The sequence below is a fragment of the Hyalella azteca genome, unplaced genomic scaffold, assembly GCF_000764305.2.
Source record: "Hyalella azteca isolate HAZT.00-mixed unplaced genomic scaffold, Hazt_2.0.2 contig9057, whole genome shotgun sequence".
Taxonomy (NCBI): Eukaryota; Metazoa; Arthropoda; class Malacostraca; order Amphipoda; family Hyalellidae; genus Hyalella; species Hyalella azteca.
Window position 1 is genome coordinate 1 of NW_025939136.1, and position 15,623 is coordinate 15,623.

Here is a 15,623-nt window from a genome sequence, read left to right on the forward strand (position 1 = left end):
TTCATCTGATATTTACCAGCTGCAACCTTTACACACAAACTGAATTTTACCAAACCCCTCAACAAAGCTTAGGTTGGGTTGTCAGCAGACATAGTAGCACTACTTGTACTAATAGATTTTTCATAATCCAGAACATGTTTGGATTTCAGGTGCTTTGTTAGATGACATTTCCTACCAGCAACATAATCACAAAACTCACATGGGAATCCCTTCCCTAAACCATGTATATAAAACATGTGCACATCAAGACCATCTTTTCTGCAGTTGACATAATCACACAGCTTGCATTGAAATCCTTTACCCAGCCCGTGCTTAGAAAACAAGTGCTCATTCAAACGAGGTTCATCACGTGCAGAATAATCACATAGCTTGCATTTCAAGCCTCCCAAACCATGCTTTGAAAAAACGTGCCTGCTGAGGCGATCTTTACTACCAGCAGCATAATCACACAACTTGCATTTGAATCCTTTCCCCAAACCGTGTTTAGAATACAAATGATTTCGGAAATTTTGTATTTGAGCAGTAACATGGTCACACAGATCACATTTATATCCTTGCCCCAAACCATGTTCTACAAACAGGTGACGTTCTAAGTTTTGTTTTCGAGCAGTAACATAGTCACACAGATCACATTTTACACTCTTCCCTAAACCATGTTTGGAGAACATGTGTACATTGAGTTGTGTTTGTATGTCAGTTACATAGTCGCATATATTGCATTTTAATCCTTCCCCCAAACCATGTTTTGCAAACAGGTGACGTTGGAAACTTTCTTTTCGAGCTGTTACATAGTCACACAGATCACATTTAACACTCTTCCCTACACCATGTTTAGAAAACATGTGTACTTTGAGTTGTGTTTGTCTACCAATTACATAGTCGCATAAATTGCATTTGAATCCTTCCCCCAAACCATGTTTTGCAAACAGGTGACGTTGGAAATTGTCTTTTCGAGTAGTAACATAGTCACACAGATCACATTTTACTCTCTTCCCTAAACCATGTTTAGAGAACATATGTACTTTGAATTGTCTTTGTTCGCCAGTTACATAGTCGCATAAATTGCATTTGAATCCTTCCCCCAAACCATGTTTTGCAAACAAGTGCCTATGGAGAATTTGATTCTTAGCTGTTACATAGTTGCATAACTTGCATTTAAATCCAGATCCAAAATCATTCTTGTTTAACTGGAGGGCATTAAAAGGAACTTTAGAATGGGATGAATCAGCAGATGAGGAAACTTCATGCAATTCATCTGCTAATCTTCCATTGTCTTTGTTGGGCAAGTTTGACTCAAAAGACTTGAACTCAGCCGCAGGCTGATCAAAGAGAACTTCCTGGACTAAAGCTGCTCTATTGGACGCTGGAGAAATATTTTTTTCAGCAACAGAAAGATTTTTTTCATTGTTTTCAGGAGAAACTGCCATCCACTCATCCTCTCCAATGTTGCTCTGGGCATTGCATGGCAAGACATCCTGAAGATGGAGAGCAGGTTCAAGTGAGTAATTCTTTCAAATCAGGCAATGAACTCAAGTCATAAAATTAAGGCGGTGTTCAAACGTATATTAGATAAAATTATCATTGTCTTCTACACTTTTTCATGTAGACAGAATTCACAAAAAACTTGAATTATATCAATTTTGTACATTAGAACTTCTCTGATAAAAGCAAAAATCATCTTGGCAATAGTAATAGATATGACATCAGGGCACGGAACTTCTGTCAATGCAAGACCATAAAAATGTATCAAGTCTTGTCTGATGTATATACATCTCTTACAAAACAATGACATTTTGGATACCTGATACGAGGATTATATAAAAAGAATTCATCTGGAAAATAAACAGAAAGAAAGTGTGAATTCATATACATTCCGAACATAGAAAAACCTACCCAACTCTAATTCAAATGAGAAATGTATTAAAAATAGGAGCTGAAGAGATGAAATTTCACAGTACAGCCAATGCAGACAGATCATCAGCTATCATCAGCATTTGAATTCCTCAGCAATTTATTTGTACTGAGAAACCAGCTCTACCAACCTGCTTATGAGGCACTGCAGCAGTGTACTGTGAGGCGCTGGTGCAGGCCTCGTGAGCCTCAACTTGAACCTCTTTCTTGCACGGCTTGCAAGATGAGGGAAGTGGAGTTTGCTGGTCAGCACATCATGAGCAGGGACATTAGTTACCATGCGTGGATTTGGACAAAATGCATAAATTAAAGAGATACAAAAAATTGCCTAACTCAAATAGGATTATAAAAAGATTATATATGAAAATATTCAATTTAAGAACACAGAATACCACAATGAAAATAAAAAACCACAATTTAATTAAATTGATAAGCAATTCATGAATAGTTACCATGAATAAAAAATGCCTCATAAGGTTGTTCATAAGCTTTTTTGCTCTGTAAGCTTTTGCTTACTGTAAAAATACAAAACATCTACATTCTGATTGAGTTAAATTGCAAGCTAACAGATCATGTTAAAAATATCACCTCATATATTTCACTGCAAAGTGGTTCATCCTTCACAGTTATGTCCTCTCCTTCATCTTCAGGCTCCTCTTTGATGTAAACTGTCATGATGGAGGGTAGGGATGAGCTGCTGCCCTCCATTGCTGCATGGATTTTACAGAAATTAATAGCATGAGGCTACTTGCAGCTATGAATATCAACATAATACTGGACTTGTCAACATGTCAGGCTGAATCAATGTTGAAACACTGCATTTTGTGACATTGAAACCCAATTGATTATTAGTTCAGAATGGAAAGTGAATCAACATAATTTTTTCGACATTGCATAAATACTGTACGGTACCTTAATACTGTGTGTGATGAAATTCATGATGGAACATGTTAACCTGACACATTATTAGTGCACTTTTAATGCTGGAACTTTAATAAGTGCACTTTTAATGCCGGAATTCAACTAGATTTCAACATTTAAACAACGTCAAAATATATGACATTGAAAAAATGTTATTGATTCACTTTTTATTCGTTTTTTATTAACATTCAACATTATTTCAACAATCTAAAGTGGGTTCTTCCAAAATTGATTCAAGCTGATAGTGCCTGCTGAGTCATCACCAGTTATCTGCCCATCATTTCACTTCATTCACAGCATCACCCCTAATAGGCCCAAGAATTAAATATGTGCATTTAAATGAACCTTTAGACTTGGACAAGGAAATTGATGATTTTTAACATCTTTATTCGATGGAGATAGTTATACCTATTCAATCAATTTAAGTGACTTGATGGGCTAATTGAATTAAATTAAGGCTAAACAGTTACTCTATACATTTGAGTGAATGAATATACACATGTTACATAACATTTTTTTAGCATCGACCTTATTCAATAAATTCTTCAACTGCAATTTACTGTTTCAATGTGCAAAATTTGTGGAAATTCATAGGAGTAAATATATAATATGATTGAATACTTTCTATAACTGGTTTTATAAATTAGAATCTTTTTGTATTTTTTATACTTGCCCACAAAAAATTAATGAAAGGAATGTCATTTTCCATAGAATGTTTAGGAAAAACATTGACTGCTGCAAGTTGTCATTGCCATCTTACTTTACAAACTGTCAAGGGACAACAATGATAAGAACAATAAATCATGAATGTCAATAAAGGATGATATCTTCCAGATTTACAAATAAAATAGACTTGCAAGCACCAGTTGTGAAGCATACCTTCAGGCCCGAGTTTGCACACGTCAGTTGCTGCTTGAATGAGGCTCTGCTCAGGGCACCAGCCACTCCTGACTGCAGCATCTGAGAGCTGGTGCAGAACAACTCTGCACTCTTTTATACTGTATGCCATGAGATTAATGTGCGAGTATATAAGTTTAAGGTTTGCTGGGATGCACTGGAAGTAATAAGATATCTAGCAATAACCAAGTCAAACCAAGCACAAAGAGTATCTGTACAAAGAGTATCTGTAAGCAATCAAAATCAAATAAGTACCATCAAATCGGGTAATAAGTGACTGTTTTGAGCATTTTTTGTTAATAACTTCTTACCATGAAAAATTTCATAAACATGTTTTGCTCACTTTATAGATCTTTGCAAGGGCAATTATACAAATATCTCTAAAAAATTCCATATGCTATTGGTAAGGTGCCAGATGCAAAATAAAAGCCTCCCAAATTACCACTGGGAATGGGGCAATTACCATAAAATGGGGTTACTTAGACTCCCGGGGTAACTTAGACCACTTTTACTTTTTTCAACAAAAACCCCCAAAACTCAAAAAATATTTGAGATAGAAAAGTTTTGTCAATGGGCATTAAAGGCCTAATACTGAGGCTATGTAACACAATGGAAAGATAAAAAAATGATGCATATCTAATAGGTTAAAAAATGAAAAATGTTACCCATGAAAAAGAGCTATGATTTAAAACCTGTCAGAGAACTCCCTCCAATTTTTTTGGCAAAATAACTCCAGGTTTAGGTGCATTGTAGTAGAACTCTTCTAGTTACATATGCAAATGACAAATTTGAGGAAAGTGTCATAGTTTGCAAATGGGGGGCGCGGCTCCCGAATGGGGGAACTTAGACCACCTAATTTCAGCCCTGATGGGGTAACATAGACCGGCTTGGAAATTAATTTAAAATTACCATATATAACATTTTTCATGTTTGATACACCTATTAATGTCTTTTCTTTATGTTTCAGACTCTACAAAGTCTTTTATATGGTAATTTTAACTTACTTTCCAAGCCGGTCAATATTACCCCTTCACGGCTGACATTAGGTGGTCTAAGTTCCCTCATTCCGGGGCGGCGCCCCTCATTTGCAAACTATGACACTTTCCTCAAATTTGTCATTTGCATATGTAACTAGAAGAGTTCTACTACAATGCACCAAATCCTGAAGTTATTTGGATTTATTTTACCAAAAAATATAATTGATTTTACCACCCAGTCTAAGATACCCCAAGTGCTGGGGTAACAAAGACCTTTACTTTTTTTGAAATTACATAAAAACTATGAGAGGCAGGAGCCAGCAATTTATGGTAAGTGAACCTAGAGTATAGACCTGTATTTTGCATGTTTCAATTTAAGTTTAACTTAGCTAGTAAAAAAATTGCATCATTTTTTTTAAAGTGGTCCAAGTTACCCCATTTTACAGTAGGGACAATTGAAATAAAACAAGATTTTAAAATGTTTGAAGCATGCAGAGTGTAATCATTAATTTTCAACAGTACTCCAAAGTCCTCCTCTTCCTTTTTAAATGGTGTAGATGTAGAATAAATGACATTTACTGCACTTTGTACTTGTTTTTCCTTGTTGATATGATATAATCACATCCATATGTTACAATATTATTGATGTGATACAGTACCTATTACCATATCCATGGACATGCCATTGAGCAGTTACAACAACCTTGTCCACTGCAAGCTTCATATCAGCAGCCATCTAGCATTTCCTCTTTATTTGTAAGCTTACAGGACTGGGCTTGTAATTTTGGACAATTTTAATAGGGTCAAGTGAATTCACTATAACAAAAAGATTATAAAAACATACCTGGAACAGAAAGGAATATTTCAGTGAGAACCATCATATTTTTGGAGAAATAAATCATAGTTTAGGTTAATTACTTTTATTCCATGTTGCTCAGTGCACAATTCTATTGATGACATTCTATGCAAAATTTTGTGATGAACGATGATGCACTAATTCTTTGGCAAGTGAATTTTTTTGCTGAATGAGGTAAATGCAATCAAAATTCTTAGTTTTTAATCAATTTTTTTGTTAACTGGAGCCCTTGCTAACCAGGGTTCTACTGTAAATGCATTTTTAGTGGTGTCCCTCATTATCCTGGGGGTTCATCCCTCATTATCCTTTATTACTCCATCTTGCAGAAATGGCCACCATTTTTTTTTTATTGAACTATGTAAATTTTGTCAATCACATTTTTAAGCCAACACCTGTGTGCAACATTTTTGCAAGTTAAATTTTTTAATACAGCAAATATTTTTTCTTGCTACAGACCTTAACAGAGTTACTTTTTAAAAATTCAATTTTTCACTTTTTTCAGGGATTTTTGTAATGTACAATTTCTTAACTTTCATTTTGCTACATTGTTAGGCATAATACAAAACAGCAAACAAAATTGAACTTTTATTTCAGAGATGACTGGTCCAAATCTTGAGAAAGCAGGTGCATTCTCAGAATATTGAGGATAGAACCAAGTCCCACAAATCAGCAATTGGTAGCGGTTCCATTACAGGTTATTGACGTTATACCGACAAATAAACCTGGCCCAACATAACTGTAGAAGTAAGAAGTAACTTTTAAATTTTACAATTCTGCATTACAGCAATAATATTCCAATATCGCATTTAGTTTCAATAATACATTCACAGAAGCCAATTTAACACACCATGACAAACTAGAGGATCAGAAAGTCCTAAAAAAATCGAAGGTTGTTTCCCACCAAAACTGCAGTTATTCTATTGAACAAAAAGGGTATGGCTGTAAAATAAATGGTAACAATAATATAAACTCAGTACTAGCCTAAATGTATGTCACACTATGACAGAATAGCATCAGCTCGCACCAACCATAAAATCTTTAGCCACCAAGCGGTTAAGCTGTAACTTCAAGAGGCATGTAAAGAGGCCATGTAAAGGGAAATAATGGAAGTAGAAGGAGAGGCAGACTCCAAAGCAATAATAAATTTAACTGGAAGAACTCAGTTATTCTAATCAAGGTAGGAATATTTATCGAGGTATTTAATTTAGTTAATAAGCCTATGGCCAAGGTGGTTATACAACAGTAAATGGCAATGCCCAGGATTAAGTCGGAGTCTGCCTCCTAAATAATATACCTTTAAAAATTACTTTTTAAAGACAACACTTCCAAAGAATCCAGTGTCTCTAATCTTACAGATGTACAATGAATTTCTCATTCAATTTTCAAATATTAAAAAAATTAATTTTTAAATTTTTTAATATATAAATTTTTTTAATAGTACATAAATTTTTTCAAAATTATTTATTCTATCGGTTCATGCATTGCCTCTGACTTCACACAAATGTGCAAAATTTCAGATCAATTATACAGGTAAAAGTATGTCAAATATCAGTAATAAGATTTGTAGCTGACAAAATTATTTTTTCAATTTTTCTAATACCTATTGAAAATTTTTATTTTTATTTTTCAAATCATTTATTTTGACATTTGATTCATGCATTGTCTCCAACTTTATGCAAGTGTGCAAAATTTCAGATCGATAGGATAAGTAGAAGTGTGTTAAATTTTGATTACAAGATTTGTAGCAGACAAACAAACAAACAAACAAACAACAAGAAGTGAAGTTAAAGAGAAGTGTTGTAAATAAAGTAAGAGCAAACATGCATTTAAACTTAAATAAACATAATGAAAACTGAGAGTGATCACTCAAACAAAAAATAGAATTAAAAGCAGGTATGGCTTTGTACGCTCCTAACGGAGCAACATTAATGGGATGTTTACACCACTAAGTATTACTGCCAACCAGGCTGGAATTCTAAAATTTGTGGTTCACATAAAAAAAGTGTCCCGCCTTAAAAAAAACGTTCCAGGCAACTAGAAACAGGTTTGCAGGCCGTCAGAAATTGGCTTCGGTTACGGTAGCTATGATCATATGAACGTCAAGTCAGGCAACACAGAGAAGGTCCCATGCAAGATTGTTAATTGCGCGCGTCACTCACAGATGAGCAAGAGGGATGGATCTACAGAAGGAAATACTATTTACTCCCAACATAATAGTTTCAAATTAAATATAAAAAAAACATTTATGGCACCTATTCGTTACCTCAGCTTTCAAATTGAGGAAAAACTCATTGGCAGTTGGAGAAACTTCTCGAAGAAAAGGCAATGCACAACAAACAACATGACACTTCACAGTTGACTGACTAGAATAGACTCAATAGTCAATAGAGTACTCGAAAGTCAAAAATTTAGCATTCAAACCTTTAAATTATTAAAACTTTAGAAGGCTCACAATATATCACGTAAAGTTTAACTCAAACTGAGTTAAACACAACTCAAAACAATAATTATTTCACTAAATTGTTTGCAGTGTTATTTTACTCCCAAACAAATTAATGTTTCAAAAGTAGGACAATTTAGTTCTCAGCTCAGCCAAAGTGCCAAACATGAACAACAAAAACATGGACATTGCAAGGTGCAAGCCAGAACACTGTCTAGAAACTTTACTCTGATGGGATGCAACTAAACAATCATCAAATCATTTGTTTTAAAATGCATTTTCAGATCAAAAACAATGAAGTTTACAAGCTATAATTTACTTTCTGTTGACTACTGATGGTTTTTTATTCCAGGTTGCCTGGGACTGGAGTGATTCTATGACTATGAGAAAACAGTAAACAATTCATCTTTGTTATTGGAATGTTCCAATATATGAGCTAGATAATGATGTTTTTTCCTGAAGAACTACAAGCACAATTTGCTAAAAATTTATCAATTTCTAGAAAATTAGCCTTCATATTTGTCTTATGTGAATGTGATTAATTCCTATAAGCAGAACTATGGTATGGTTAATCAAAGAGTAATTTTGCTAAATCATTAATACTACCATATTCCATAGCTTCTGACCTTAAACAGCAACAGCTGGGCCTTGAATAGAAAATTCTATATAAGGCTGCTATGATGATTGATGAACATACCATAAAATAGTTTAGTGTGTAGTGAAAATTCTTTAATGTTAATTTAATTGCTTGAACAAATAAATAAATAATTGGTAACAGAAAATATGTTGATGGAACTTTTGGAACAGACTGTGTTAGTTATAGTACCACAAACACTGTAGTCATGGACCCTTCACTGCTTCGAAATTTTGCATTATTGCATATATAAAAAAATAATATACTCATGGTATCAATGGTAAAGGTACGTATACAGTGACTATACACCGTATACGTAGAACTTGATAGAAGTATAATTCAAATTATAAGAGATTTATAAATGATTATTCGGAAGTTAACTCCAAAATAAAGGACGAAACACACTAGATGTCTAATCGATGAACGCAGCCGACTCTCTCCCCAGTCTCCCATCACGTGAAGGGAGCGCAGCCGTGCACCACCAATTTTGTGCACCAATAAGCCCTGAATCGAACGCCTTGGATATCTCCGGACATCCACCAATCAGCAGTGAACCACTCGGCTTTGTCTTCCTCCGGCCTCGCATAGAACCTGCCGTGCACCACCAGGCTGCGGATCGAATCTGACTTCCGGGCATCGTTAAATTACGTAATTTTACGTTCACCGCATCTGAGGTTAGGTTTCAGATAGCATAGTTCTGTTCCAAAATTTATCGTCTTTCGACAAGTGGCCGTTCGACCGAGGGCTGGTTCGACCTACGGCCTAGATCCGGACGGCTTCAAGTGATGAAGGCGACGTTCCGGAAGGCAGGAATCATAATGGTCCATTACATCCAGGGCAGTAGTGGTCTTCGGCAGGCGACCCCACGTGAAAACTGAAGACGGTGCGGAGCGCAACACGTGGCGCACAAATGATCCATGGTATGCCACGGAGAATTTAGCGTTGCCGCAACATTGGAAAGTTGAGGAGTATACCAATTTTTACCTGCGCAGTACATATCGATTGAAATCTCGAAAATAGTATGAAGCGGGGCTCGTGCACCGTATTGTTTGTGTTTTATCTTGATTTAGTCTCATTTCACGCAATCGACGCTGATATCCTTCAACCTATTGAATACACTGAAAGCAAAGTTATGATATGGTGAAATTCTTTGACAATTCACTGCAAATGATAATTCTACACGTTATGATACGGATGTGGTGGTTCATCAACGATAAATTGGACCATAGGATCAGGTGATTATTACACAAATAAAAGTTTTGATTAGGCAGCATTGGAGACTTGTATGATTTTGTCGACTTCCAGACTAAACTGACAGGACAAATTAGGGTTAGTAGTGGGTAATCATGAACAAATTGTATTGATGGCCGTACATTTCGTAAGCCCATCAATGTGGTATCGAATATTGAAGTTTGTGCGCATTTGTATCAAGTCCACGAGTAGAGGCTGACAAGATCTCGATAGTCTTCTCGAAGCATTGCATTGCAAATAAATTGCTGCAATCAATGACCCAAGGCATTTGACAGTGTCCCACATGAGCGGCTGTTGCGTAAATTGAAGTCTTTGGGAATTGAGAGTAATTTACTCAAATGGATCAGAGATTTTCTAGTAGGGAGGCGTCAATGTGTCAGTATTAATGGGTCCGTATCAGACTGTGCTTCAGTACGCAGCGGCGTGCCACAAGGAAGCGTTCTCGGGCCTATTCTATTCGTTGCGTTTATAAACGATCTGCCAGAAGCTGTGTCTAGCGTTTGTTCGATGTATGCTGACGATACAAAAATTTATAATTCAGTGAAGAATACATCGCAAAAAGTACAGTTGCAAGGTGATCTTGACAAACTGGTTGACTGGGCTGATAAGTGGCAGCTGAGTTTTAACGCTGATAAATGTCAAGGGGACCCATCACCCTCCGTAAAAACTTCTAGTTATTATCTGATCATCGTGAAACTTCACATACACTCGTAAAATGTTAAAAAAATGACATTTTGCTCATATGATTTTTCGAAAAAATTGATAGAAAACGTGATATTCATAGAAAACGGCAAAAACGGGTACTACAGAAAATCTATCTCCTCCTACAAATATCGTCCTACAACATCGAGACACGTATCATTCGATTCGTAAAGACCATACCTATCGACTCTGCCATCCCCTTTTTTTTCATTTTCCCCATAGTTTTTTTTTTTGCGTGTTTTTCCCATTTTTCCACTTTTTCCCTGCCCTCCCCCCTTTTCCCCTATATATAAGACATGCACAAATTCAAAAAAAGGGATGGCTAGATCGATAGGTATGGTCTTTACGAATCGAATGATATGACTCTCATTGCTGTAGCTTGGAAACTGTAGGAGGAGATAGGTTTGCCGTGAGAGCAATAGGAGGTTTACCCCAGGCCCAAAAAACTGCCTCGCGGCTCGTAAAGGGACGTAAAAGAGTCGTAACGTAGCCTAGATACCGTAATTAAGCCTCAAACCAAGTCAGCGAGGCATAGAGCGACTGGCTGCATACCTCTCACCTCGCTGTCATGATGGACACTGACTGCTCTGGCTGCAGCAGGCAATATTTATAGCCCTGCTCTCGAATTACGCCGTAGGAATTACTGAAGGCCGCCCTATTCCACGGCGCGTCGTGTACGTCAAAATGCAGGTAGAAAGATGGTTCTGGTCCTGTTCGACGCGTCAGAAAGTAAGCTTTAAGATGAGTATAAGCACCGGATAAAGCCATAATTGGCCGCTTTACGTCAGACGTTCCTTTTTAGTGTGTCCAGCCTTCGAATTAATCCCATAGATTTTACTGAAGGGCCCTCGAAACCACCCCCCTTTAGGGAGCTGTCACGAAATCATTTTTCGACGTAGAGGGATGATTCTGGTACCGTTCGATGCATCAGAAAGTAAGCTTTAAGATGAGCACAAAAACAGGAAAACGCCAAAATTGAACATTTAGGGGTAGGGGGTCCGCTTAAGTAATCCACCTTGGAAAGAATAATGAACAGCAAGATTACAGTATGAGAAGACATGGCTGCAACGACAGAATGATGATGTCGAAGTCGACAATGGAAAAAGATTTAGGAGTTAATATCGACAATGAGTTGAAATTTTCTAAGCATATTGAAGGTCAAGTTAATAAAGCCAATAAATGACTTGGACTGATCAGACGCTCATTCGAGTCCATAGATGCAGGAGCGATGAAGCAGTTGTTTGTTGTTGTCTTGCGCCCGAACCTAGAGTTTTGAAACGCTGTGTGGTCACCGAAACTAAAAATGGACAAAATTTAGTCGAAAGTGTTCAAAGACGTGCAACAAGGATATTTCCTGGTTTAAAAGGCAAGCCTTATGAAGGAAGTTTAAAAATTATGAAGCTTCCAAGCCTCTGTTATCGACGTCTGCGTGGTGACCTCATTGAAGTATACAAGTATACCCACGGTTTATACAAGGTCCCAGAAGGATTACTGGAATTTGAAACAAGAACCAACACCAGGGGCCACGGCTATAAACTAAAAAACTGCGTTGTTACACATCCATGCGACAACATTTCTTCTCGCTGCGAGTCACCGACATGCGGAACAGCCTCCCTGATAGCATCGTTGACGCTCCGAGTATGAACGCCTTCAAGGAAAGACTAGACACTAGACGAAGCTATGCAGGAGCATATGTTCAGTCTTAAAATGCCTAGCAAATTACGGACCAGGCAAAAAGTCCAGCAGCTATCTCAATCAATCGTCAGTTATGGAAAGATCGGGTTCCAAAGGCCGGATCCCTTGTGAATCAAGTCACGAAAAATTCAAGAATCGGCAACCGGCCACGGGCCAATTTCTTCGGTGCCGACACTTCTATATTCTATTCCATTAATTGAAGTATCGGAGCATCCATACTCACATCACTAATTAGTGAGGTAAAGCTTCAGTATTTGTTTTGGTGATTTGGACACAAAGAATTATGCCAAGTTATAGAATAAATATTATCTCACAGTATTCATGTTATCTTTAGAGAACTCGTACATAAATTTCTTATACAACATAAATGACTTATAATTAGCTTCATTAAAAAGTACACTTAAGCGATATAGGCCAATAGCAAACTACCACTTGGCCAGGTTGGTAGGCTCTGATTATCTATAACAGGTAATTATGAGCAAACACCTACAAACTTTGAGTGGTAACTGAGTATTACTCATCATATTGTGTTTTTCCTACAAATCTGTTCGGTTGAATTTTGTCCTCATAACGGAGGACGACGTTGAAGTTTATAACTACCAAAAATTCAATCTCTGTCCCAAATGCTGATGTGGTAAAGTAAAAAGCTCGCTACAGTAAAAGTCTCATGCCAAAAATGTATATCCTTGTGCCGGAATTATCCCGGCACATCCAGACTTGTTCACTGGAGATAAAAAAAAACGGAACTTAGAGCTGATCTCAGCAAAGGTGTCACTGAATTGAATGTATACAGGAGTTTTAAGCATAGTTCCGTTGGGTGCTATACATCTTGGTATTATGAACGGTATACCCATTTGTTATCAGACTAAATCACGTTAATTTTGAATGATTAACCTGTCAAATTGTCCAATCTGATTAAATGTGTTGAATTTTAGGTTACAATATATCATCTACGTGATCTCAGTTGGTAGTCACGGTTTGTTTGCAACAAATTGAACGTCTCGTTTGATCGGACTCCAAAAGTTTGATCGGTCTCCAAAAAATTGATCGGACTCCAAAAGTTTGATCGGACTCCAACAGTTTGATCGTACTCTAAAAGTTGTCTACGAGATCGCATTTAATACGAAAACTTGGCGCTTACAAATAAATTAGTGGACGAATACAACGCTAACTTAACTTCGTTGACTCCGATTGCTTCATCCTGTAATATTTTTTAGTTTTTGTAATATTTAGAAACAGGATTCCAAATAGTCTCTCTTTTCCGGACAAATTCCGCGATTTAGTTTTTTTTTTCAATTGTGTTGGCCGGCTGCAATTTACGATAGGGGTACTTCCTTGTTAAATTTAAACTGAAAATAAATGGAATTTTTACACCGGAACTTACAAATATATTAGTATATACTGAGTTATGTGCCTTTATAGGCCTTTTTTGTTCGCGGACTTGGCCGTTTTTTAGGCCATCTGGCAACCCTGAATTATGTACCACTACGTCCTGAATAAACTTCGTGGTACGCATATGTCCCACTTCGGAGTCAACGTGTTAAACTCGATCTTGCGACCTTAAAGGTTATAACTCGCAGAAAGCTTATCTGATTACTTAGTTTGATTTAACAAGTTCCTATTCCTATTAATTAAGAAGGACATCATTGCAAAATATTTCTGCTAGTATTTCAGTGTGTGTCTCCTTCCACTTATTTGAATAAATATTTCAGGTCTCCCTGTAGTAAATATTTTAGGTCTCCCTGTAGTAAATATTTCGGGTCTCGCCGTAGTAAATATTTCAAGTCTCCCTGTAGTAAATATTTCAGGTCTCGCCGTAGTAAATATTTCAAGTCTCCCTGTAGTAAATATTTCAGGTCTCGCCGTAGTAAATATTTCAAGTCTTCCTGTAGTAAATATTTCAGGTCTCGCCGTAGTAAATATTTCAAGTCTTCCTGTAGTAAATATTTCAAGTCTCCCTGTAGTAAATATTTCCGGTCTCGCTGTAGTAAATATGTCAGGTCTCGCTGTAGTAAATATTTTAGGTCTCCCTGTAGTAAATATTTCAGGNGACGCAGGCTGGGGGCGCAGGTCGCCTGTCTGGTGCGACGCAGGCTGGGGGCGCAGGTCGCCTGTCTGGAGACGCAGGCTGGGGCGCAGGTCGCCTGTCTGGAGACGCAGGCTGGGGCGCAGGTCGCCTGTCTGATGATGCTAACTTTTCCTAAAGAATTCGTTTTCTACGATCAATTTATCATTTTACCTTGCGTGAACCGCGAATCTTTTAAACATTTTATTATCCTTTTATTAAATTTATTAAACTCATTGGATGCGAAAACCTCTTCCTTGAGATTTTATTGCCGTGAAAGTTAGACCCATCAGATATTATGTAATTTGGCGTCTATAACTTCAATACATGCATAAAAATATCCTTCATCTCTGAAGACTATCAACTTAATTCTATTAAATACTTCCTATATAGAACCTTCTTAAACTTGGTTTTCCGGTTAATTGCAGGGAAGTCGCATTTTCAAGCAAATTACGATTTAAAGTCCATGAGGAACTCAATGGGTAACAACGTTTTGCTTCTCCTCCCAGGTAGCAGAACACAAATTATTGAATATTATTAATTAGTAATTTGGTTTGATGGAAGAAAATATTTTACTTATCTTGAATGATATGTTGATAATTTGTTTCGTGTGACTACTAATAATACAAACGGCGGCACGTGTCGTGGTCGGGACACGGCACCATCACGACCGTGACCATCTCATCTCATGGTCCCTAGCACGACTCAGGCGCCGAGTCCCTGGCGACTATGGCGAATGAAAATGCCTCTGGCTTACTTAATCACGTATTTATTAGAATAATTAGTGCTATTTATAACACAAATACGGTCTAGTAAATCCCATACAAACAGAAAGTCTAATTAGTCCCACATGTATTTTTGGTGGTGAGGAACGCCCTGGCTGCATGAAGACGTGAGCAGCAAGAGGCTCACTCTGCTCCTATAACTACAGGGATATCAACGTAACGCTAATAAATGAATGTTACAAGACTTCAACACATATGTATATTCAAATCAGTACATCAAGTTCAAATAATCATAAGTATTACAAATAAATCCACACATTTTCTATTAAAGGTAACATTGAATTCGTACTGAACATTATTAATACCGAAAGAAGTATACTTAATTAAATGTTCAGTTCAAGGCACTTATAGAAATGTTTAAGTTAAGCCTAGCTTTTCATGGCATTTAGCTTCATTTTGCGTCTAACCGCACTTTCAGGATTCGGCATAGGAAAACTTATCTGTTTTGAGAAAATTATTGACTGTTCAAAAATCGACGGTCAAACGCAA

General features: G+C 36.9%; 1 protein-coding gene across 1 annotated transcript; it reads right to left on the reverse strand.

Annotated features, from left to right (window-relative positions):
* Positions 1-6: 6 nt before the first annotated feature.
* LOC125178352 (zinc finger protein ZFAT-like) lies at positions 7-2,189 on the reverse strand. Its single transcript, XM_047881889.1, has 2 exons — positions 2,043-2,189; positions 7-1,475 (listed from the first exon to the last, which is right to left on the reverse strand). Exon 2 carries the CDS (start codon positions 1,425-1,427, stop codon positions 69-71), a length of 1,359 nt encoding a protein of 452 aa, XP_047737845.1. The 5' UTR covers positions 1,428-1,475; positions 2,043-2,189; the 3' UTR covers positions 7-68.
* Positions 2,190-15,623: the final 13,434 nt, after the last annotated feature.